Source organism: Serinus canaria, chromosome 1A, assembly GCF_022539315.1.
Source record: "Serinus canaria isolate serCan28SL12 chromosome 1A, serCan2020, whole genome shotgun sequence".
Lineage (NCBI taxonomy): Eukaryota > Metazoa > Chordata > Aves > Passeriformes > Fringillidae > Serinus > Serinus canaria.
The window spans coordinates 14,552,827-14,579,401 of NC_066314.1; the positions used below are offsets into that span (position 1 = coordinate 14,552,827).

Here is a 26,575-nt window from a genome sequence, read left to right on the forward strand (position 1 = left end):
AGGCTGGGGCCAGGGCGTGATCAACCTTCACTATCAGAAGCAAAACAACTAGAACTGCAAGGTTTTTAGCATACCATTAAGAATTCAAACCCGGGCCTATTCTGATGGAAAATCTTCCTTAGGAATGTGAATTGTTTTGGGCAAAATAATCAGGCTTCTTTCCTGGCAGGGATACGATTTGCATCAAAAATTAGTGTAATCCACCCACTCAGTTTCCAGCTCAAAGCCAGGCATTTCATTAGCGAAGTGAGAACAGAGATGCCTGGCTGGAGCAGCTTCGGCAAACAAACCTGCCAGTACCCCAGAGAGGTGGGACAACTGTGTGCTCCCGCCGGCACGAGGGTCGCGAGGACCACACAGGGCCAGAAGAGGAATGAGGACATCTCATTCCTGCCTGGGAAAGGGAAAAACGTACAAGGGCCAACGACCGAGCCCAGACAGCGGGATGAGCCCCTCTTTCGCGGGAGGGGGGCCTCGGAAGCTGCGTACCCTTGTGCATTGCGTGTGCAAGAGCCGAGCGTGTTGTTAGCGTGAGTGCAGAGGTGCGTGGGGACGAGCAGTGCGTGGCAGCGCTACAGCAGGCGGGCAGCGCCACGGGTGTGCCCCTGCGAGCCAGGGCCAGAGGCACGAGTGGCGGGGGACCTACACGGCGCCGTGAGCGCCCACAGTTGCCAGCGCTCGGTGCACGGGCAGGGCGAGTGTGCCGAGCCTTCACGGGCGAGCACCGGCTGTGTGCTATGGAAAGGCAAACGCGAGGAGCGTGTGCCCACATAACGAACAGGCGTGCATGGAGACACGGCGCGTCAGGGGGTGCGTGTGAAGGGGGCATGCGGAGAAGGGGGTTTGTGTCGAGGAGGCGGTGTCTGTGTCTGCGGGTCTGTGTGTGTGTCTGGGTGTGTGTGTCGGGAGCGCGGTGCCGGCACGGCCGCCGCCTGCCCGCGCTGGCGGCTGCCCGGGGCGGGGCCGCTGACGCACTGCGGCTGCCGCGGGCGGAGGCACCGGACCCGGCGGGGCGGGGGGCCGGTGACCGGGGCCGTGGCTCGGCCCGCCGGTGGCTGAGTGACAGCGCTCCCTGCCCAGGCGCTGGAGAGGCCGGGCCGGAGCGGGGCGGGCAGGCGGTGGGGGGAGGAGGAGGAGGAGGAGGAGCGGTGCGAACCGCCCAGCACTGCCGCGGCTCTTACCTATTCATTCAGTCACCTAAAATGGCTGGAGAGAGGAGGTGGCGGAGCAGGAGGAGGAGGTGAGGGGGGAGCCGCAGTAGTGCCCCCACCTCCTCCGCGGCCCGGCGGAGCTCCCGGCCCGGCTGCGGCCGCCCCTCGCCCTTGGCACCATGTCGGCCGGCCCGGACGAGAGCTCGGTGCGGGTGGCGGTCAGGTAAGCGGCGCTGCTGCGGGCCGGGGGCGGGCCCGGGGCCGCGGCGCGCTCCCAGCGCCCACCCGGCCGGGGACGGCAGCCCGGCACTTCTTCCCTGCAGAGAGGGGGTCGCCTCCCCTCGGCCCCTGCCGAGCGTTTTTTTCCGCACGGCAGTAGGAAATAGCCAAAGGAGAGGGGAAAGCCCCCACTGTTCTGAGGTCTTTCTCAGTCATTTCTCTCTAATTTTGAGCAGTGACCCTAAAAATACTCCCAACTAATTATAGCCCGGTGCTGCTAGTGCTTACTCATGGAAGCAGAGCAGCCCTTGGACTGTGGCGATGCTGTTTGCATCACGGAGCTTTAGGAGAGTGGATCGCGGCACGCTGGTATTTATAGAAGGATAAAGGCTTTTATCCCGGGGTGTCTAACCTCACATACCAGAGGGATGGACTCCCACGGGGCTGCTCGCATACGTAGGAATTAGGTGTATGTAGAAGTCGTGATGGGAGGGGAGCTTAAATAATTTTATAACATCAGTTAATTCAAATTGCTCTTTAATCAGAGATAAAAATCTGCTATTCATCATTGAGCTCTTGGCTCTTCTCCGTTTTCTACGTGAAAATACTATTTTATTGTTTGAAGAGCTTCCAGTTTAGCCCGTGGATGCTTCAGTTTTCAAGATGTCTTTACATGATTGAAGCATGAGGAGAAGTACATGTATATGTGCATATATCTATGTCTGTTTATGTATAGGTACGTCAGTGTTTGGGGTTTAATTGTGATACTGTCGATTTATTTCTTTACTTTTAAGAAGTTTCTTTATGCTGGCACACTTGGAGTATTACAAGACAAGAAATCAGACATTATGGGAAGGTCTGTTTGTCTCAGTGGGTCCTTGGATGATCTTGCATTAGAGAATTCAAGCGTTGTTCAGGAGACGAAGAGGGTGGTTTCTTAGGTTTGTTTTGTTTTCTGTGAAGGATGCAGAAATAAGCGATGTTACTGCGTGCTATTGTTGAGACATGGAGTTGGGGGAACGGTGCAATAACATTTTCAGTAAACAGAGAAGCACCACCCCTGCCTGATAACGTGGTGTGTATGCTGCAGTTGTTCATTAGTCTGATTGCAGCAGCATTTTCTGTTGGGAGAGATGCTTTTGTGAGTGCTATCTGTTGAAGCATTTTTCACATAATGTTCAGGGAGGTACTAGTCTAAAGCATAATTAGGCTGTATTTTTAAAAAGGAAAATATGAGATAGGTGTGATCCTAAAAACAGGGTGTGTTACAGGTTTACAGACTGCTCTCTCATTTGAAGAAAATATTAAATATGTTCTGAGCCAAAAGAAATAGTGATGTAGAAGTTCATTTACAAATGCAGAGGTTTGTTGCAGCTTGGAATGAAATAAAAAACCTACTGGTGAAGATCCATTTATAATTGTAGGTGTGTGCTAAGTAGAGTAGGAATAATATATGATAAAGAATTTGTAAAAGTAAATTAAAGTCTCCCAGCTGTAGTTTTTGACATCAAATCCCTAATGTTCTAAGGTATATTTCTGCAGTATAGTTGTCTAACTAACATTTTGTGCCTGAGTGCAGTTCACTAATAAAGAAGGATTGCGTTTTTCCTCTTGTCTGCTTTCTTCCTTTTGGCAAATTAACTATTCATGTACGAGATTTTCCCCTCTCTGTTTGGCATTCATGAACAAAAGCATGCACAATAATTGGTTTTGCACCAGTAGCTCTTTGTAGATGGTTTTCTTTTATTTCTGATTGTGTATTTTGTGCAGTCCTATAATTCAACCGATTTTGCATCTCAGTGTGTATTGGTGCCATGCTGTACCGTGCATTATGAGCATTACGTTCTGTTTCCTTGTTGGTTTTGCTCTTCAGCTCTTTTTGGCAACTTGAGCACAGTTCAGTAATGATCTCCACAGTTGTGATGAATTACTCGTTGTGTTTTGTATGTATGTTTCTGAGCAAGGCTCTCTCTACAGCTGGACCAGCTTTTAGTTTGCAGTCCCCGTGGTTGCAAGATACACTGCAAAGGCATGAATTTGCTTAGACTTTAAACATAGGTTACAGAGTAGACATCACTGAAATTGTTAAGCAAATTGTTTTTCCAGAACCTGGTTGTCTCACCTAATTGTATCCAACAGGAATGAAAAATTCTTCATTCTCTCCAATTAGCACCAGCTTTAAGCTATCATCTTGTATGCTAATTGCTCCCCATTTTCTTCAGTGTAATCATGGGTTTGTGACTGATGAGCTCCGGTTTAGTGAAGCATGAAAGCTGAAAATAATTTGGCAGATAATCCAGTAACTACTGTGAAGTTCCCCAGTTAAGAGAAGATTTTTGTCTGGTCACCCACCACTGAAAGACTTGTGGACTTGGTGGATGATGGTGTGCAACTTTGGCAAAGAGCTTTGCTCTCTGTGTGGCTGTGTGTAGTGTCTGCTTTCACATAGGGTCAGAGAGCCCCCATGATATAAGACAGTCATCTGAGTAGAGAACTTTCTTTTAAACGTGAAATAGTATCATTTTTGTAAGTCTAAAATTTGTCTTGCTTTAAGTGTCTTTTCAGCATATGAAGACTAACTTTTGACAAGGCTATGAAATGTTATCAACATCTTAGGCAACTGTTTCAAGTTCACAAAAGGCTGTAGATTATAGTTTCTAACTCTTGTCTCTTGCCACTTCAGTGGTGTCCACCAGCAAAATACAGTGTGTAGGCTTGTGGTGTGTTGGGAGATGAAGTTCTCACCTTAGTTCCTGAACAGCCCGTGGTCTAGGTCTGTTACTGCACTTCAGAGCTGTTGTATGACCCATGCAAGGGGCTGGATGGGGTCACCCAAGAAGTGTGCAGTTACTTCTACCCTTTTACCAACCAGACCTGAGCTGGGTCGCAGGAATTGAAACGGCTCCAGCAGTTAATGCCTGTCCTTGCTCCTTGTGGCTTGGAGCCATTTTAGGATGTTCTAGCAGTGGTGGTCTAAGAAATCAAAGTTGCATTTCAGTCCTTTGCATTTGTGGATACATGTTAAACAAAAGAACTTCTGGAGAACAATAATGTTTGGGTAGGTCTAACCAGAAGTCTTGTATGGAGGACTGTACTGTAAAGCGTGGAAGGGTGTCTGTTATGCCTTCTCCAAAACAGGATCCAAATAACAATGCATAGCATTTGAAGAAATGTCTTTCTTCTAGCCCTTCAAAGGTGAAAGATGGCCTTGATCCACTGGCAGTCAGCGGAGGCCCTGGATGTATAGATGATAAGCTTCAGTGTTGATTTGTTAGAGATGCTGTATTAAAAGAGAAGAAGAAAATAAGTACAGTGTGAAAAGATGAATTGCTGTACAAGCTGACCCGTAGTCGAGAGAAGATGGTCACTCTGACATGTTTGGGTGACACCTCAGGGGAGTGGACAGTAAAAGAACATGAAGTACCAGTTGGTGAAGCTGAAGAGCTTTGGCATTGGGCATGTTCTTGTGAAAGATGGAGCCCATTTGAAACTGTGTTAATGGGCAGAACACAAAGAAGTTTCAGGAGATGGTGTTTTATAATCAGGCATGTTTAATATCTGTAAAGAACAGAGTAGTTAGAGTTTCCACTACTCATCATCCTAGATATGCCTGTGTGTATCTCCCTTCTTCTCTGCTTTGGTAAAAGTGCCTCACTGGTGCTGCTTCATCTGCTGTGATTGACAATCTGGTTTGTTTCATCCCTCAAGTGAAGAACAGGAGTCTTGCTGCATTCCTCCTAATGTGTGTAGAGGGGCTCTGGGCACCCAGTTCTGCCTTGAGATGTCTAAAAAATTTCTTTTTCATACCTACCCTGGGTGTCTGCAACATGTTGTGACAGTGTTTCACAAAAATGAAATGTTGATTTGTTTGCCAAGTATGGAAACTGTGTGCGAAGTGTAATGGATCTACAGGTAAATGTTTTTAGTAACAGTAGAAGTAATAAGTGCAGCTGATGAATTAAAACCACACGGCTTCTGTTTCTGGTTTTCCAAAAGGGAGTTATGAAGTATGCTGGAAAAATACATTGGTTATTAATTCAGTTTAGTGGAGATTAGAGATTTTTACAACTAAAGCTTACTGTGGCATGGCATTAGGATACCGTGTTGGCTTTTGATTACACAAGTATAATATGTTCATCCATTGCAAAGCTTTGGTACGGGATTCTTTTCATACCTCCTGTTGTTGAACTGTGTGATCAGCTGGTTGTCCTGTGTAGGGTTTTTTCCTGCTTCACTAGTTTGTGTGGGTTTTTTTCCTCCCCATATGGAATCCGCTTTTTGTTGCCATGCCCCCTCTACCTTTTCACATTTTTGCATTTTTCTTTTAAAGCATTTTCTTTTTAAGCTTTTATAATGAGGCTGTTTTCCTCTGTGCTAGATCCAGCTATAGTTAGATACACTAGGAAAGAAGGAACAGAGTGAAAGGAACCTGTCCTTTTTAGACAAGTGTATTTTGAAGCACTTTGATGGCAGCTGAGATTGATTTTCTTTCTTGGGCTGCTGTTGTGCAAGCAGTTACAGATATGTTTAAGCTTCCCACCGTGAATAGATCCTCAGATGTTAGATGAATGGACATGTATTCTGTGGTATATATTATAAGCTCTGGAGATACTAATTTCATGCTTCCCATACAGTGCTGAGCATTCTCATAAATCGTTCTGTAACTAGATAATCAACAGCAATAGACTACAGTACTATCCATTGGTTCCTTAGAAAGGACCAAACTTTTTATTTTAATAGACAGTAATTAATTCCCATCTGTAATCAGCTGTTAAGGTTTTTTTTTGGGGGGGGGGGGAGAAAATATGATATTGATGAAATTCAGCAGTCAGTAAGTATACAAGAATGCCCCACATGATAAAATAGAAATTATCAGCATCATTAAATAGCAAGCCATTGGGAAATAGCTCTTCTGCATGGAATCTGTTAATGGAAAGCTCCTGTTTCAAATCTTTTTGTTAGTTTTGATGTTTTTCTTTGCTCTCTGACTTACACAAACATCCCCTTGTCCTGCTCTGAAACTTTACCCCGTTGGTATGTTTTGCATTTTAGCTGAAGAAAAGACCCAGCACCATCTGCTGCCGAATTAATTCTGGTTTCATAATATCTGACTCGATCACCCGTTACTGATATTGCTTGGGGCAGGCTTAATTCTGTGATCTTGCTTTCTAGGAAATAAACTTCCCTTTTCACCACTTGTCTTGTAAGCACAGACTCATTCTTGGATGGAGGGGAAACAAATCCTTCTTGGACCTTTCCCTTAATGCCATGTATTCCTTGCCAAAAAATGGGAATCTTGAGTTTAGGAAGAAGAAATAGCAGTGGTTGGTGTACCTCTGCAGTCTGCTCATGCTTTTGGATGAATTATATTTTTAACTTGTCACTTCCCAAAGTTTGTAGAAGACTTGGGAATTAACTTTGTTTTTAAAAACCATCAAGTTAGCCACTGATTTCCATTTAATGGTGTTTTCTTTATTACTTATGATCTGCTGGCCTAGGCATTCCTTTATTACTGAACTCTGGGCTTCACATTTTCAGGTTTACTGTGTGACATCTGTAAATTCTTCTGTAGTAGTTGAATGACCGTTGTGCATGGGATCAAGAGGGTCCTGCTCCCTCCCTCTGCTTTCCCTTGATTTGCTTTAAGCCTTTTATAGATTGCCCTTGCTGCCCACTAAGAGGTGGCTGTTGGAATTTCTGCTTTCATGTTAAGTTGCCTGACTACTGCTGGCAAAATCAAGCAACTTTAGGTGCTTTTTTTATTTACAGGAAAATACAGCAGAATACTAAATATATGTGGTGGATAGAGAATTTTTTGTTGTGCTAATATTATTTCCATGTAAAACACTTTCAAGAAGTGTCATTTGAACTGTGAACAAGAAAGTTTAATTAGAAATCAAACCAAATCTGAACAAGTATAGCAAGAGTAATTACACGAGCTGTGCTTTTTTATTATGCTTTCTTTCTTTTCTCTTGAATAGTTTTCAATTTTTTTTCATTTTCTTCATATTTCTTTTTTGGTGGGTTGGTTTTTTTTTTTTTGGTTTTGTGTTAAATTCCACTTTTCCCTTGTGAAATGTATCTGCTTCAGTGTAAGGGAGAAATGCTGACTTGTTTTTCAAAAATGGTCTTGTTTGATGTGTTTTATAGCAACAAGATACAAATGGAGAATATTGAAAAGAAAAGGTTAGCGTCACAGTGAGTTTGTTGCATAGAGAAACAAAACATTCAAAATGTGTTCTAAAATGTGAAAACCTGCTGATTCAGATCTTATGATTGAATAGCATGAAATATTTCCTGAATAGAATCTGAATGGAAATAAAGAGTGAGGAGCGAGTACCATCTGTTCCTTTAGTCTAGTAGTATCCTCAGCAGGTTTGGTGGAGTTGGCCACTGCTGGAATAATTATTTTTCTGTGTAAAGAATTTTTTTTTCTTTAAATCAGCTGTCAAATTTTGGTTGGGACAGTGCACCCTTTAAGCATCTTTACATCTTTAAGTCTGCCTTACAAAAATGCATGACTTATCCCTTGAGCCTGTTTGCTCTGGAGCTTCAACACAGAAAGCTGAGGGCAACAAGACCTTAGTAAAAGGTTATGGGTTGGTCTGCTATACACAGTAATTTATATGCATTCAAATTGAACAGTGCACTTCCATTGTTGAGTTTAAAAATGGACTAAAGGATTTGTTGTCTAGGTAATTTAGTGTCTCACTGTTGGCTCTTGCATTTATGCTGCTGTAGGAACTCTGCATAGTTCAGTTGCTTAGCAAATAACTGTGTCTTTGCAGGACATTTTAGATTTAATGTAATCTTTCCATAGTAGCTCTGGAGTACTCCAGGTTTCTTGAAATGCTTCCTCTTGGATACTGTAGCTGTGAATGATACTTATTTTCCTTTCCCTTTATGTTCAGTACAACTGATCCTGTAAAAGCATGAGTAAAGCAGTATTTTCAAGGTGAGTGAGAGTTAAAGGACTGCAGCATGCTGTAGCATTACCAGTTCAACCACCAGAGCTGAACACATGGAATTTTATTGATAGCAGGACTAGACAGAAAATGTCCTTTTGTGAGGCATCTCAAAGTCTGACACTTTATCTTTTCTGCAGTGCTCTCTTTTAATAATGGAAGAGTTTGATCAAACATGTTTCTTTGTTTACTGGGTATAATCTCATCTGGGGCCTTGAAAAAAGGTATTCCACATCTTGAGTCAATTCTCCAACCTCTTGGTTATTATCTTTAAACTGTGCATTTTTTAATGAGCTGGTTTTTACTTTCCATTTCTAATTATCTTAGTAATCCTTTGTTTAATACTGCTAAAACAAATTTCAGGTGATATATTAAGCTGGGAAGCTGCATAGCTGTGAAGTACTAATGTCAGTCAACAAACTATATTAAATACAGGATTGGTTAGCAGTGTTGTCTAAGAAGTTATGCAAATCATCGATAATAAGAGCAAGTACAAAAGAAGAGTTTATCCTCTAGAAATACATTGCAAGTAGTGAAATACAGTCTTGTATAATTTTGGGGTCACTAGCAAGTTTGCTAGGAAATTTCTCATGCACAGTAAAACATCTAATATTGTATAAAATGTAGAAAGTGGCGTATCTGAGTTCCTTTAAGTATTTGGTACCATGTTGTGTGTGAGACTTCTTGGAATAAAGTGATAGAAAGGTAGACTTCACCTAAGATGTGTATATATATATTTTGTTAAAAATACTCCCCAAATTAACTTGGTTTTTCAAAGTCAGTAATCCTTAGCATTCATTTTGTTGGATATTTTTACCTTGAGCATGGGACTAACTGGGAGATGGGTCCAGAGACCTTTTGTGTCATTCTGAGTAGCTCATTATCCCAAGGTCCTAGAGTTGCTAATCACTCTCTGTGGTATTGATTTGCCAACTGCAGCAGTGCCTCTGTCTTATTTTGTGCTTGATTCTGTCATAGGACACCATCCCTGTGTGCCCATCTCCACCTGTATGAGAATATAAAAGGGGTATGAGTTTAGGTAGTAATATCTGTCTTTTTTAAAATGTTCTTTTCCTGCTTTCCTTTCCCCTTGCTCCCCTGGCACTTTGTTTATTGTCATCTTAGAATTATGTCATAAGATCCTCAGGCCAAAGACATAGCTTCAAAGTAAGCACTTACGATATAAATAATACATGATGTAATATCGTGAGAAAACCAACTCTGCTAAAACACCTGAGTTAGTCATTACCTTCTATGAAAAGTCTTACTGTTAAAAATTCTATATATGGCTTTGTTTCTCCCTCTCCTCTTCACTCATTTCTGTGAAGAGTAAAAAAAAAATTATGCCTGTGCCAGACACTTTGATCTGGAGGAAGTAGCTGACTACTCTTTTTTTTTTTTTTTACCTCCTAAGTAAAAAATATATTGCTTTAGTTGTCACTCTGCATAAGTTACCCAGGTAAGGTTTATTTCACTCCCTAGTCTCAAATGCATTCTTTTTGAAGTCTAATCTTTAAGTACATGTGAAATAATTTTTAGACTCTCTCTGTAATGTAAAGCCTTTGAATTTTTCCTTAAAATTATTATCCATACATATTACTTTGTAGGCTACAGATGTTGATACCATCTAAATATCTGTATTTTTTTTTCAGTTAAAATTATATTGTGCATGTGAATTACTGGTATATTTGGGAAAGACTGATGTGTTTAGGAGCAAGCCATTTGAAATGCATTAAAGACCAGAAAAATATTTTTGTGTTGGGCTAAGGATGGCTAAGTATGTGAGTGCATATTTTCCAGAGGTGATTGAAATGAGAAGGATTCTACTTGTAAGTGTTTGAAGAGGCTGCAGATCAGAGAGAAGGCCACCTGTTCCATCTATACACTTACAGTGCAGCTTATGCTTCTGTCTAATCTGATCAGTCAGCCCATCACTCAGCAACAATAAAATTGCCATTCTGATCTTTACAAGCAGAACTCTGAGTTCAGCAGAAGTGGATTGGTGTTCAGTAAGCTCTAAAACGGAGATGAGAGATTGGGCTGAATTACTATTTGCAAGTAAACTATTTGACAGTTAAACATTAGTATAATTAATGTTCTTTTTTCTTTTTTGTACTCCCAAAAGGGTTTTGTTTGAATTGGGGCTGAATTGAATTTGCTCTTGGGCGGTGTGTCTGTGGGGTTTTTTAATATTTGTTTGATTAGTTGTTTCAGTTTTTTGTTTTGTGCATGCCTTTTTTTTTGTTAGCTCTCTTTCCTTCTTTGTCTTCCTCACACAGTCTTCAAAGTGATCTACATTGGCCAGTCAGCCCGCTGCCTTGGCTCTGCATTTTAAAATGTTGCTGTAGATCTCTTTCTTTGTTGTTGTGTGCAAAGCTTGTAGGAGCAGATGGACTTCTCATTGTTCTCTAAATGTCAACAAGTGTAGCCCTGGTGGGTCCTGAAGAGGAGTCACAGGCTTGTCAAGGTTGGAAGGAACCTCCAAGAAACATTGTGCAGCTGAGACTTTGAAATGGAAGTGCTTTGTTTTGTGCTTGCAGCCCTGAGAACGGGGCTGGCTCATGCTCCTGCTGATTTCCAGCTCTCACCATGCGGAGTGGAAGAGGGAACATGCACAGAATGTTGTTGACCTACATCTTGGGAGATACTTGATTTAAAACAAAGGGCTGATGCACTCTCTGCTGCTGCTGTAGGCAAATGTTTGAGGAATGTGCACATTATTAATGAGCATGGAACAGCAGTGTTGCAGTGTAGTAAAAGAAGAAACTCAGTGTATTTAGAACCTGGAGTCTTTACGAAGGCGCAAAGAAATCCATTTTTTGCTCAGTGCTGCTGATGTCTGGTGGTAGATTCTGGATCCTGCTGCTCACAAAAAATGTGGACTGACTAAGAGGAATTGAAAAGAGGCAGGAAAGGGCTCTTTGTATGGAAAACATGTCTGGTTCCATCTGGGATATGAGGAGTGAAGATTTGTAAGAGACATGTCCTAAAATACCAAGAGTCAAGTATGGAATGGAAGGGAATAAAATGTTCTTTATGCTCAAGGTGAAGTCGATAAAATGTAGTAGATTTAAATTTCAGTAAGAAAAGTAAAAGAGAGGAGAAGATACTTGTCCATTGTAAGGATGGATATTGTGGACTGAACAGGGAGGGAAGTAAACCTGTGCTTTGTCTATGGAGATGTGAAATTGTCCCTACAGGAAACTCTTCAAAACAGTTCAGACTGGTAACTGCCAGGAAGATTTTGGATTAATTGGTTAATATTTAAATATTTAATTAAATGTTGAATTAATTAATTGGTTAATCAATTAATACTTTGGCCCAGAAAGGTAGAGTGGGTGAATGAACTCTGACATTTCTGGGGTTTTTTCCACCCCAATTGTCTGTAATTCTGTGAAGCTCCATGTGGGGTGCCAGGACCTGAATTCAGTACAATTGAATGATCCCATTCAAATGTCAGAATGTGTTCACAGAGATGTGACAATGTCCACATGAACAGTAAAGCCTTACTGATTTGGAAGGGTAAGCCTAGATTAATCCAAGTTTGAAGGGACCTCAGGAGGTCATCTGATCCAGCCTGCTCCTCAAAGCAGTGTCAAAACTAAATTCAGGTGAGGTTTTGCAAGGCCCTGTCAAAAGTTAGGTCTAGGAAAAACCTCTGAGATCGATTCACCAGTGTCTCTGGGCAATCTGTATTTGACTGTTCCAATTTTTGATGGTCAGATTTCTTCCTAATGCTGAGCTGGGAAATCTCTTGCTTTGTTTTGTGACCAGTGCCTCTTGTCTTCCCAATGTGAACCTCAGAAGGGAGCTTGGGCTTTTTGTCTCTGTAATCCTCTCTTTGCACTGACAGAGAGGAGACAAGGCCTGGAAGCCAGGAAGGTCTTGAAGAGCTCTGTGCCTGTGATCTGTTGGAAAGGTGAGATGTGGGGGACACCCTCAGCAAAGGGGGTGCAGCCTCTTCTCCAGTTGAGTTCTGAATATGGTAGATCAGATTCCTGGGGGACTGACAGTCATTCAGTGGTGCTGGTGACAGGGCTGCTATTAGGAGATAATGTACTGTAGACATACACAGGGTGAAGTACTGGAGGCTTTTGTTGTTTGCATGGTTGCTGTGCTCTTTCTGTGTCAAGTCTATTCATTCTCCTCATATGACCTACCCCTACCTGTTTTGAAGACTGTTTCATGGTAAATGTGATACTGCAGCTGTGAAAGCATTTGGAGTGTGATTCAGGTTGGGCTAACAGTCTTTTTTTCCCAGCAGGAATATGTGGTGCTCACCTGTCTGCCTTTTCTCTGCCACAGTTTAAGCTTACTCATTATTTTGACTGAGCTGACTGATGGGAATAATTACCCTCCATTGTTGTTTAATGTTTCTTGGCTTTTCAGATGTGCTCTTCTCAGCCATCTTGTAGAATAATCTCCTTCCCTGTCCTGAGACAGTTCACATTTCATTCTTTTAGTTCTTCTGGCTTGTTCAGACAGTATCTTCTGTATGGCAGAAAGAAATGTGTACAATAGTCAGTGATTTATCCCATGAAGCATGTGATATTGTTGTGAATAAAACCAAAGTATTGACTACCTTGGAGTGGTTTCTTATGACTCTTTGGAAATTATTTTTAATTTGTGCGTTATCAGTTTTTGTCTTGCATATGTAGAACAGATTTTTTCACTTGATTTATTTATTTAGATTTGTGTATTCATAAAATGCATGTGGAGTGCTGGGCAAAGTTCACTTCAGCTTGGTTTGTATTGCTGGATATCTGCCTAGTATGTGTAAGAGCTGTCTGGTTGAAGTTCAATCTGTTTAAAACAGGAATGTATTGGTAGACTGAATAAAATGCTTCAAAGCTCACACCTGTGTCTCTTGAATTTATATGCTTTTGATTTCTCAGACTGTAGCTAGGAAATGCTACTGACTTACAAATTTCATCAGATATGTCAAGGAAATATGGCTAATTGTAGTCTAGCTGGGCAACTACCTGCTCCTTTTGTATGTGAATTCTTTAATTTGTACATTCAGTTTTCACCTTAAGACTTCCTTTGTTCAGGACTGTATGTCTGTCCAGGGAATATCCAGTGGGACAGAATGTTTGTTGTGTGCTGCACTGCTGTAATGATAGTTGCTGTCCTCTTTTGCCACCTCCTTGGTGTAGAGGGGGGTGGTCACTCCAGCACAGCAGATGTGTATGAGGTCCTCTCCTTTGCTCACAAGTAACTTAAATTGGTGACAAGTAACTTGAATTGGCATCAAGTTACTTTTCTGTTCTAATAATAAAGAAATAAAATGTAGGAGATACTTTTGTGTTCAAGGGGTCTGTCTCTGCTGCAGCTGTTACCAGTACTGGGAATCCTCTGGATACACTCCTGTGTGTCAGGGTGGGTGCTGCCATAGCCCTTTTCTGGGTCCTTGCTTCTGTGTGCCTGGCTGAGCTCATCTGGCCACTTCACTTCCAAGACTGGAAATAATTAAATCATCTGTGTGACATCTGTGTTTTAGGTATTTTTCTTCAGTACTGGGTTAAGATACAAAGTTGGAGGTCCACTGCTGTTTATAGGGCCAGCTGTGGTGTTGGAGTAACAATGAGCCTGTCTTCTGAGTGTTCATTCAGTGCTGAGAAGACTCCTATTGCTTACTGATCTAGGTATGATGGGAGCACAAGGGTTTGGTATGTGTTCAGTTACTTTGGAAATAGCTGAGAAGTTTTGTTTCCAAAAGAAATGGACATTCAAAGCTCTCCCTTTAGTCCTCCACAGCCAGATAAGGATGCCAAGATAGTGTAGAGCCATGGACTTTCCAGTTTCATTGTGAAGTCTGAAAGGTTCAAAGACAGCCAGAAATTGTTTCATCAAATGCATAAGTCTTTCTGGATATCCTTGTTATGTGCTATTGCATACTTGACTTGCTCAGTTCAGGGTCCTCATGACTGATACAAAAATTGGAGGAGAGCTACAGATTCCACAAGGGGCTCTCTTGGGGGGTGTAGGGCTTTTTCTTTTAAAAAGGAAAAGCTATTTTATGGCCCATTTTTTTTCACACTTGAGTCTTGGTCTAGTTAGTTTAAATTGATAGATAAGGTAGGTAACAAAGGACTACACGTATCAGATTTCATTGTGGTGTGGATTTTTGTTTTTTTTTTCTTTTCTTTAAAGCCCCAGCAAGAATTGCTAGAGGTACGGAAGTAGTTTCTGCTTTGTCAGCAAGTCTTAAGTGGAGTGTCACTGTTGGGCTATTTTTCAGCTGCTGAGTCTTTGTGTTGCTCCATTTTTGCTGCTGTTGCAAGATCCTTCTGCCAGCACTGTGGATGCAGATCAGGGATAAACAACTTAATACATTGCAATGGCTGCCAGGGAGCAGAGGGCTGCAGTCTTGTTTCTCTGAACTGAAAACTCTGTGACACCTTGAGATGAGGATGGCAGTATAGGAAAGACAGAAAAGATTGTATAAATTTTTTGTCCATTCTGACAGTTAATGACATATTGTGTAACCCTGGTCAACTGGATTTGATTGAGAATCTAATTTTGTGTTCTGTTAAAAACAAGATTGTAGTTGAAGTAAAACCAGTCCTGACCTCAAATGCCAAGTCAAAGAAATCCTCTCCTTTCATTTGCCATAGGTAATCCTGCTTCCTGTCCTGAATCTTTCTCACAGTTTCAATTTATCTTGTTCCCATTCTTCAGCCACTGATCCTTGGTTCAGTGGTCTAGAAATGGTTAACTCTAATGGTAAGTAGAGTTGGGAAATAAGCTATTTGTAGTTTTCTATGCCTTGCTAATTATTCATGTGATTGAGCTTACGTAAGGGCTGCATTACAGTTGCACTTCATTTGATGACATAGTTCTGTGTTTCTGTGTAAACAAAAGTCAAGTGATAAGGCATGGGCAGTCAAAGTCTATAGCTGAAACCAGGGAGAAAACAAACTTTCCTAGGAGGATCTTAAGGTCATGCTATCTGCTTAGCTGTCATGTTTCTTAAAAAAAATCCTCACAAACAATAGCAAAAAACTTCCATAAAAACCCAGTCCTGACAGTATTTTATTTAAAAAACTTTTCAAAAGCTGAAAGAGCCTTCTTTGCTGTCTTTCTTGCGTTAGCCTTTCTTCAGATTTGGTGGTGAAATCCCTTAAAACATACAATTAACAGTTTGGAGAGCATGATGTAGCAAAATATTAAAATTTTAAACAGCATGGAGTTTTCTCTCTGACACAAATTGTAAAAGTAGACTGTCTTAGAAAAAAAATTAGGTACCTGTTTTGGAGAAACCTGTACATTCCAGGGGAAAAAGTATTTTGACCCCCTCTTAAGACTTAATACTTGCTGACAATGTCTGTAAAACACCAGTTACCTTAACAAGATTTGTCTAAGTATTCAATTTTTCTTTCTAAATATCTGGTACCATAGCATATGCTGGAATAAATGGCCTTTTACCTCTTTTCTCCATCCTTCAAATGTTGTCAGTAGTACTAAGAAAAATTTTTTTTAAGTGGAAACAAGGTTGCCCAAAACACTAGAGCTTTGTTACTGTGGAATGATCTTTTCCCTCTTTCCCTTTTTGCTGTAAAAGCAGGGGTGGTAAGTGGTTGAAGCTGAGTGCAGCCATGGAGTGGAAGTCAGAGGTGTGGCAGGCTGCTGCCTGATTCACAGCAGTTGGCAATGCAGAGTTTGTAGCTTGGGCTAGTATCCAGTCTTCTGGATTCATGGTGCTGGTGAGGAAAACTAACTGAAACAGCTGTGAAGTTATGGACTATTATAGAGATATATCTGTCTGTAGCTTTTAATAAATGTGTGACCCGTTGTGAAAGCTTTATATAAGCCTCAGTGTAATACCCTCCCTGGCCTTGAGGCACTCCCAGTATGCCATTTACACTATTTTGTATGAACTCAGAGTTTTCCATTTCCTGGTGAAGTTCCTTCTTAGCTCCTGGAAAACCTAGTGAGCACTCCCTTTGTGCACTGTCCTCTCAAGTCTCATTTAAGCCAGAGAAGCTCCTCTGTTGTCTGATGTTAAGGGCTTGGAGGAATGAGATGCTTGGTCACAAATTTTGTGGCAGGTCTGTAACCCTCTCAGTTGCTTTACAGATCAGGACTACAGCAAGACAGTTACCATAAACTTAAATTTCTAAGGCAATTTGAAACAGTTAATATATGAATACTTAATTTGAAAGCATCTGTGCTACATCCAGTGTATGAGGGACTCTGAACTCTGATGCAGACAAACCACAAGTGATTTGCATTGATGATTTCTGAGAGCAGCTGGGAAATGCCTGATTTAGAAGTATTAGTTGCCAAGAAGAGCTGATTTAATTGAGTCAAGGCAAAAGAAATGGGCTTTGACCTTGAAGCAGCTTGTCAGGGCAGACTTTACCTTATGTCCCCAAGGAGCTGTGGCCAAGCATTCAGCAGACAGGAATGATCCCAGGATCAGGTGTTGCTGCTTTGTGTGCATTGAAGCTGAGGGAGACTGGCAGGGCAGTGCCCAGGCCAGCAGCTGCACACAGCAGAGAACTGCTCCAGAAATGGAGTCAGAGCCTCCCAGGCCCATGATGTAAAATGGAGATAGTTGCTTTCAATTTGTGTGAGCTGCCCTGCTGCATGTTTTTTGTTTTTTTTTTTTTTTTTTTGTGGTTGTTTGTTTTGTTTGTTTTTGTAAAGTGACTTTGCATTAATAGTTTTGGATTTGTGGTTGGATTTGTAATCTTATCAGGGAACCTGAGCTGTAATGAAAAATTAAACCTACAGCTAGGACATGAAGCAGAAAGTGCTTAGCCTTGCTGTTAGGCCAGCTTAGACAATGGTTGTCTAAAGCAGCTGTAAGTAAGCAAGGAAGTAATTGGTTCTTTATAAACTTTATTCAGAGTGTATGCCATGAGTCTCCTGCAGTTTACATTGTGCTGCATGACCAGGGTGCACTTGTTTCCTGGATGTGCTCTGTCCTGGAGCTATTATTTTGGTGAAATGTACCAGTATTAATACCAGTGGTAATTCCAAACTGTAAGCTTGCTAATGCAGCAAGGTCTGCATGCCAGTAGCAATTAAACCAGGAGAATGACTGTATTTCCACAGTGATTTCCACACTGAATTTGTTTAGTCTAGGCAACAAGGAGCTCCTACCTGCCCTAGTGTGGAAGCTAAACAGTTACAAAATCACACAGGCTTTTCTATTTTATCTATTATCAAAAGTGAAGAATATGAAACCAGCCCATGTTTTTCTGATGAGGTAGCAAAGAATTCTCTTTCCCTTTCTCTTAGGTTAAAATCTCCAGTGATATATTGGATATTGTAGTCACTATTTATATAGTGTCATGTAAGCCCTTCTGAACTCAAAGAAAGGCTGAGCATGTGAAATGGCAGCAGCTCAGCCCTAAGCACAAGTGTTGTTGCAGAGGAGACCTCTCTTCTGGCTTTGGGATGGGAATATTTGTGTGAAACTAGCTTTCCTGTGAGGTTCCAAGTTCCAGTGGATTTCTTGCACAGAGGATATTGAATAGGCCCTGACAGAGCAGTACCAGCTCCAAACTTACTTCACCAGTCAACTGTGATAAATCCCCTTCTTTAGACTTCTTGTGTTACTTAAGCTCCAGTTATTTCAGCCTTCTACCAGTATTCCATGTAAATGTGAAATACTCTCTCACGACAATTTTTTCCCTGTCCCCTCTCCACCACATCTGAAAGTCAGCCTGCATTTAGCTGAACAAAGGATTATGGCCTGTAGATAACCCAAGTTTTGCACCTGGGTGAAACTTCATGGAGAGTGTTGTTGTTTAGAATGAGTACCAAGAGACTTGCAGACTTCCCAGCTTTGGAGGGGATTGAGGAAGGGTGGGGGAGAGTGGAATGCTCTCAGAAAAAGAGCATCCAGCTTTGTACTGAGCAATCTATCTGAAGCATGGCTCAGTGTAGGGAAAATGCTGCCTACTGAACTTTTAGTGTAGTTTCCTGTATTGTCCTGATTTTAACTAAATGTTTCAAGCCAAGAAAGAGCATCAAGGTAGTCAAATTTAGAATGCAGCTTAATACAGTGTCATTGCATAGGACGAGAAGGATGGAAAAATCTCTGATGCTGTTGCTGCTGATTTGAATGATTTTGCAGCCTTGCAAATAGAATGAATAGATAAAAAGAAAATAATTAAATTTGAGCATTGATATTCAGACATAAAATAACATGTAGCTGAAGCAGCTTGATTGGAGAAAGTGGATAACATTGTTTCTTTCTGTTTTGCAAGTTTGAAAACAGACAGCACTAAATAAAGCAAGTGAGTTATTTTTCCTTAGTCCAGAGTTAGGATTTACCAGCTCAGAGCTTTCAGTCACTGCTTGAACAGTCTACCTTCTGTTTTGGAACAGAGCAACTTCTGTTCATTAGAAACAGTCAACAACAAATATGAAGAAATTTTCTGCAGTTTGCTTTGGAACTTGGTGTATCGGGTGTTATGGATACAACATGGTTTTTTGTGTTGATTTTTTTTTTTTTTTTTTTTGGAAGGCGTGGCAGAAAAGTCATACAGTGGTTTTTGTTCCAGGAATGTTGCTTTGAAAGTTAACAGTGTGAAGGCACTATTCAGCACAGATTATTAAAGCTCTGTTTTTAGCTGTCTTGTCCCATTGTGAAGTCTCTGGTTATTTTGTTAGTGTTAGCTAAGCAGTCATTTCAGTAATGATTAATGACAACTCGTAATTTTTTTTTTAAACTGACCTGACCCTCCTGTTCTTTAGTTTTATTATTTAACAGTAATTACTTATGAAGTGGCTTGTAGCTTTACCTATAGGTATGTTAGTAACTCTGTGTTTGTTTTGAGTTGGTGAAATGTAATTATTGGAGCTGTGGCTCAGAGGTGTGAAGCAACCAAGTGCCCTAAACTTGAGAATATACAACTGGGAAGGCAGTCTTTCTGTATGGAGGGGAAAAAATGAAAACCATTTTCAGAGCTACAGTAATCTTGCCATGAAGATGTAGTGATTTGTGTGCTGTAGCTATAAGAGCTGGGAGCATAAGTGAATATGTGTGGGTGTTTAAAAAGGAAAGGGAAATCTGGGTGAGGGAGGCAATTAAGAGTTCTTTGCTTCAGACAGAGCAAACCTTATAACTTTGTTCAAAAATAACAGAGTACCTATTTTTAAAATCTAGGCTGCTTGGAAGAAGTAGTGAACTTCTAGAACAAACATACATTTAACTGTAGAGCAAGAAATTGAATGAAGCCTAGTTTTGGCATGACTGACAATTATCTGGTCATCTGGATAGCCTTGCATTACATCAGTTCTTTGCTCTATTCAGAAAAATTATTTTTATATTGTGAATAAACACATTTTTTTTCCTTGCTTATTTCTGAATATGTTTGCGGTACTTATCAATGCTTTTAAGAAATTAAGGGTTAGTTGTAATGTGAGGAAGTTCCCAAATGCATGTTCTTATTCTTAAAATATTTCACTTAATTGCATTAAATAATTGTATTTTTAAGTTATTTGTTTGACTTTGCAGATAAATCTTTTTGTATGTGAGGGTGTGCAAAAATAATGTTACTGCCCTGCAAGATGGAATTTTCAACTTTTGAACCAGAAATTCACTGTCATTTCTGTGCCTTTATGTGGGCATCTTTGGGTCATTTGCTGATGTCATGATGCTGCTGGCAATGTTTTTGAAACCAGCTGTCTCACAAAATTGTGCTTTTAAAGTTTGACTCTGGTAGTTAAACATTAGTTACAAGTGTGCTTTCTAAAAAGAGTTGACACCAACCACATTTTTGTTGACTGATGTACTTTTTAGAGGTTTAGTGTATTTGTATTTCTTGGGCTGATTGGTTCCTGGCATACAAGAGGTATCCAAATTATCTCAAAATCCCTGAGCTATAAATGTGACTGCATTTAGGTTTGGATGTACTCAAGACATCCAAAGACAGTGGTTTAGTGGTTTTTGTGGTTTAGTCTTGTTTGATGATGTTGTGGATGTTTGTTGTTGGATTTTTTTGGCTTTGTTTAGGTTTTTGTTTTGTTTAATTTTTAATTCTTTCCCCTTTTTCTGGTTGGAACTAAATAAACATTATTCTGTAGCTTGGTAAGGCAGCAGTGACTACAGTGGTTTGGGTGGTTGGGTACCCTATATTCACCACATTACTTTTGACAGTACATTACTTTGTCAGCTGAATTCTGACACTTAACATTTCTGGAAGCAAAGTGTCTCTCAGATCCTGGCAGCACTTGTTATCCTGGCTCAGGGATACCAGGCTGCTGGGCTATGCATTCTTCAGAAAGGCTTCTTTAAATTTTTTTCTTTAATTTTTTTTTCATCTGGATTTACTTATAATGGTATCTGTTTAGCACATGTAAGCTCTGTTAAGCATTCAGTCATGCTGCACAAAGTTGCTACAGGAGGTGTATTCCTTTTCCTGCTGCTGCTGCCCTTGTTACATAATTAGTACCAGGCTCTGGTGAGCTTTACCCGGGCAGTGACAGCCACTCCTCACAGCTGTGAGCCCCAGAGCAGGAATGGTGAGGCTGCTGAGTTTCATGCTAAAGCTATATTTTGGAGGGAAAAAACCTCCATAATTTGCAAAAGCAATATAGGGTGTCTTCTCTTTCTTTTGTATGTAGTTGCTTTCCTCATGAATCCTTACCCTCAGAAGGATATATTTGCTGGCTTAATTGGCCTCCTGTATCCATGAGGGCTGTAGTTGTGACACTGATCTGGGGACGCACCAAAAAACCTTCATTTTCCCTTTTCTCTTGAATTTGTGATTTCTATGTTCTTTCAATGTTGTAATCATCAGGTACTATTGCCATCAATTTTTCATAATAGTAATCTGTACTAGTCTTCATTATTGTGAGTGCTGGTGATTGATGTGTAATTGATTGATTTCACCACCAGAGAAATAAAGATGGTGTTTCATGCTTCTGTGCATGATGTATATAGTCATAAAAGCTAAAATGCATTTTTTAATAGAAACCTTTAATTTACAAGAATCAAGTGCAGTCATTGTAAGAGGGACAGATTTAATATGCAATTTATAGGCAATTGCCCTTAATTTGCTTTGTGGATATTGGACTTGATATATAAATGCATGTGGAGCACAGCCATCAGATTGCAGACTGGTTCAACCCTCTGGTAAACTACAGTTTTAGTGATTAGGAGCAGCCATCCAAATCCACAGCCACAGATGGCTCTGCTTCCCTGAGTAAATGTTTTGGTTGCAGTTTCATTTGATTGTGTATTTCTTTTGTTGGTTCAGAAGACATTTCTTTGATTTCTCATCGACCTTTTGGAAATGTTACGTTCCCAGACCACCTGGGGAAACCTGTTGTTCCTGCCCCAACCAAGCATTTGGGATGTCTCTGCTGTTCTGCCAACTGTGGGAGATGTCCACAAGTGCAGTGTAAACAGACAAAAAGCTCAAAGTGTACACAGGGCTTTCTAAGACTGAAAGCTACCTCTCAAATCAAAACTGAAATGACTTAGTGCCTTCTGGAGTTCCTTTTCCCCCTCTTATTTAAAGGTGATAAGGATTCTCAGGGATTGTATTTTCAGAGTTAATCCTTAGAGGAGAGGTAGCTAGTGAGTGACCTGTTTATTTCAGTGTATGTCCACATGTTCCACCCAGCATGGTGGCCGGAGCTGGAGCTAATGCCAGTCACACTGGAGTGCAGCTGGGTGCTGTGTTTCCTTCTGCAGCAAAAGAAATACTTTTGCTTCTTACTCTGGAGAATGACTTGTTCATGCTCCCTGATGGGGAAGGGCAGTTGCTTGGGGCTAATCAGCTCCGCGGAGATCAGGTGATTGTGGTCCCTTTCAGCACCAGAGTGCATTTGACCCTTTCAGCACCGAAGCATGTTTGACCCTCGGTTGCTGTGCCCGAGGTCTCTATTCCGCCACTTCATTGCATGGTACAGGCATGTCTGCATTCCTGTATGGTATGAAATTAATTTAGAGTTTTACTTTTAGGAAGGTCTAACTCCTCCTTTCATTTCTTGCTCATAAACCATAAATACTTTAAGTCTTAGTTCATAAGTTATACTTTGCTGCATTTGCTTAGCTCTCATTTTATCTATGATATTGTGTTATTATCTCTCTCCTACCTTTCTGAGAGGGGTGGCACATATACAATAGATCTTAAGAAAACCAAGGCAAGTAGCACAATAGAACAATTTAAAAAACAGTTTGCCTTTGGAAAAGGCACTTCTTGAGTTTGTCTTTACTCAAGCTGCACTTGGATCTGGAGGTGTGCCAGTCCTGTGCTTGGCAGGCATATGGAAACTTATGGTAGTGCAACTTTTTCATCAGAGATGACCTTGTCTTGAACTAGAAATAACCCAGGCCAGTACAAACCCTGCAATATAGTTCTCCCTTCTCTCTCTTAAAAGCCAATTTTTTCTCAAAAGTTGTGGATTTCTTTGCTCACTAGAGAGTAAATTAGTTCACAATAAAACTGCACAAAGGTCTGTGTGAATGCATGCATTCATGTTATCAAGAAAGGTGCTGGAGGTCTTCTGGAGGATCTGCTAGCCCTCCTGTGGGGGTGGTGTGAGGAAGGAAGCATGCAGAGCAGTTGGAATTGTGTGAGAGCAAGCCTGGGTGCTTCCCTTCTGCATTTTTTTTTCCTAGCAAAAGTGGGGGGCTGTGCCTGCCAGTCTGGGGATGCCATCTGTGTTGCACAGCCTGCTTGGCTGTTACAGAATTGCACAAGAATTAATCTGAAATCACGCTGCTGAGCTGTGTCCTGGCCTTGGTGGCTGCCTGGAGATACAGCTGTTGTATGGCTCTCCAGGCACCCAGGCAAGCAGCAGCCTGGGGAGCTGCCTCAGCCTGGCACTGCCAATGTCATCCCCAGCTAATGGGTATGGGAGCTGACCAGACCCAAGCTACTGAAAAGGGTAATTGTTTCATGAAATTTAATTTGTGTGTAAAAATAAAAAAATATTATTGAGGAGGTAGAGTATGAGCGTATGAGAGAACTGGACAAATCTAATTATGGCAGTGGTATATTTCCTTAATTTAATTTCGTTCTGGTTTTCCATGTATTGCTTTCTCATTAAATGCAAACTGGAAATGACAGTTTGCAGCACTGGAACAAAATATTTTCTGCAGATGTTTTTGAATATATTATTTTTTTTTTTGCTTGTGTTACAGTTAGCTGTTGAAAATATTATACCTCAGAGCCCATTTGGTAATTTTGTTGCTGGGTGTTTTAAGTTAAGGCTTAATTGTCATATTTAATGGCTACACATGGTTTGTAGGGATGTTGATACCTTTTTATCAGTATCTTAACAGGACTTTGGAGTAAAATCTGGAACCATGTAGGTCCTGCTTAAGCTTTTGTCACAGTCCTTACTGCATTTTTTAAAATATCCTAGACTGTTTCAGGAGGTTTTATTTCTGGTATTCTTAATTGTACAGTTGCCATTGTATTGAAATGCCTTTAGAGACCAAGAAGTTTTCAGTGACATCAAGTAGGTAAGTGTTAGTGCATGTGCAAAACATCAGCCCTCACTTGTGCTTGCCAGGAGATGTAAGTTTAGGCTGAGAACACCTGGGCACACAGCTGCTGGAAGCCCTGGGCTCATTCTGGAGGGTGACAGCTTTAGAGGAGCAGGGATGGGAGCAGTGCCCAAATGTTAGGTAAGAGTGATGGAGCTGCAGTCACAGCGAGGCAGTGCTGCCCTGGCTGGGTGACTGCTGTGTGCCTGGGCCCCTGGCACAGGGTGAAGCAGCTTCCTGGGGTGGGAGCTGACCCATGGCAGGGGAAGGACTCAGCCATGGGCTGGGTGGCTCAGCTGCTGAGCCATGTCTCGTGTGGTCACTGTAATCTGTAGTTGCATCTCCATTTTTCCATCTTGGTACCAGTACATGTAATACCAGTGATTGATACCATTACTAGGGAGTTATACCATTAGAGAGGCCACTATTCAGAAACTCTCTGTAGGTGACAGTTGTTGGTACAAGCCTAAAGATTTGTTCCTGCACCATTTTTGTTGTGTTAACAGGAGATAAACCTGGAGTTTCTCATATGCCAGATCTTTTTGTATCCTTAAAGCTCGTTGAGAGGTGTAGTTGAGATGAGTGCATTCAGACATTATCGTTGTGGTCTCATTTGAAAGTGTTGCTAATCACAGAGCAAGATTCCAGTGTGTGCAAGCAAAAATACAGAAAAATTTATGCAAGCCTAAGTATCACGTGTCTTTGAGATGGAACCTGCTTAGCTTTCTTTACTCCCTGCTTGCTCTGAAGGGAATTTAATGGGAGTGATTTGGTGAGTGTAAATTTTAAGGGAGTAGGAAGGTGAGGGAATTCTGATGCTGAAGTATGAGTTGGAAGCTGTTTTCTTCTGGTTTTGGGCAGTTTTGTCTGTTTCCTAGTTTGTATTGCCTGCTACGCTTCACTAAGTATTTCGTTAGCTGTTCCTGGATTTAATGTTTCATATACCCACATGTGAAACTTAATTGTGTAAAATTTAATAGGCTTAGTGTAGTAAGAGAAGCATTGGAGAGCCTTGCATTTACAGGTTGACTTGTTTCCTGCTCAGCATAGCACGTGGTTTGAATTTATGCCTTTCAGAGCAAGGTGAAAACAGCTCTTGCCCCACAGAGCCTTTTTATTGAAAAAGCGCTTTACATGGGGCTTCAGAGTAATCTTTTCTTTCCAACACACAGCTTCTGGATAGTCACTGCAGTCTGAAAGATTAGCCTATGATTATTTTTTTCTGCTTTGCTTTCTGTAAAATGAGAATAATTTGATTCTTTGCCCTTTTTAGATCAGTCACAGAAGTTCTTGTGTGCTTACTGCTTTTAGAGGTGCTGAGAAGGCATATGGTAAACACTTTGATTATAACCCTTTGTTAGAGCTTGCAGTTCTTCTCATGGAGATGCAAATTTAAAAAATCTCTGGTCTTGTTTAGTATATGAAATAAGATTAAGGGGTGACGTGATCATAGATGGTTAGAGATTGCTTGGGTAAAATTAAATAATGGAGAGGTTTTTAAATAAAGAGGCAGAGAGGTTAAAGTGTTTAGAAGTGAAAAGGGATGTGTGTATATATATATATATATATATGCATGTAGTTATTTATGTAAATAATATGTTTTTATATTTAGATCACTAGGACAATTTTTCACCCCTAGAAGTAAATTCAGGATGCTTTTCAAAGAGATGGTATGATCCTATCTAATTTAAACAGGAATCAATTCTGTCTAGTCTGATGTCTTGCATAACACAGGGTATTGGTCAGACGGTGACTGTAGTCCCTGAACTGCATTATCTGAGCCTGTTCTAGCTGGCAATACTTTTAGCAGAGGCATTGTGCCCCTGCTCTGCTGAGGGATTAGTTCCAGTACAATACAATGCATTACTGTGCAACCACTGGCTGGTTTAGCACTCCCTAATTTGACAGCTTGTCCCAGTGTGCTGAGGCAGGAGAGATTTAGGGGATTAAGTTTCATGTGTGTGGCCTGGAGGTGCTGCAAAGTACACGTAAACAAGAATTGGGTGTGTTCATGCTTTGGAGAGGAGCAGAGGGAAGGATGGAGAGCAAAATGTTGTTTGGGAAGTTGCCACATCTAAGGAGATGTGATTGGAAATTGGTAGAAAACGCCCAATTGTCTGCAATTAGGAGAGTAGCCTGAAAAACAGGTGGGGTAGGGCCATGTAGAAGACAAAATGGGTGAAGTCAAATTGGTCCTGGAGAAAAATCTCAGTGGCAGACTGCCAGACCACAGGCTGGGCAAGGAGAGATGACCAGAATGAACTCTTTCACATTTTTAAAGTGTGGGCGCTGCCCACTTTGCTGACAGAAGTGACCACATTAGGACGTGAGAGTGGAAAATGTTTGACTGTAAGCAGAAAGGAAAAAATCACTTTCTCAATTCATGTGTGGGATGGAGAAGAAGGAGATTTTCCTATAGGCAGTGCTGGAACTGAATCTGACTTGTGTGAGGACTTCTGTTTGCTGGACCACACATTCAGTGCAAATAGTAAGACTGAGAGTCTTGAGGTTTGGGTGATGCACTCACATTGTTTGTAGGTGGCCAGAAATCAGGTGGAAGGGGAGGAATCTCTTGCTTATTCATTGAGGACATCACATTAGCTTAATGGCAAGCTTAGCAAGAGAGCTGTGTAGACTTCAGAGCATGAAGTATCCCTTGAGGAGACCTCAGGCTGGGTGATGAAGGTTTCTTGTCTGCACATCTCTTTTGGGGGGAAGATGTCATTCAAACCTGATGCAGTCATGATCTGTCTCTGCTACCTCCCAACTCCATAGCA

The 26,575-nt window shown here is 41.2% G+C and overlaps 1 protein-coding gene across 7 annotated transcripts in view; it reads left to right on the forward strand.

Annotated features, from left to right (window-relative positions):
• Positions 1-386: 386 nt before the first annotated feature.
• KIF21A (kinesin family member 21A) overlaps positions 387-26,575 on the forward strand; it is an 87,456-nt gene continuing 61,267 nt past the window's right edge. For 2 of the 7 annotated variants that reach the window (XM_050983537.1, XM_050983544.1), the window contains exon 1: positions 1,175-1,374. In XM_050983537.1, coding sequence (XP_050839494.1) covers positions 1,331-1,374 — 44 coding nt within the window. In that variant the 5' untranslated portion in view covers positions 1,175-1,330. Of the gene's footprint in view, positions 543-772; positions 811-1,173; positions 1,375-26,575 lie in introns of those variants that run through there. The other 5 variants (XM_018910252.3, XM_018910253.3, XM_050983567.1 and 2 more) reach the window with 4 other exon arrangements.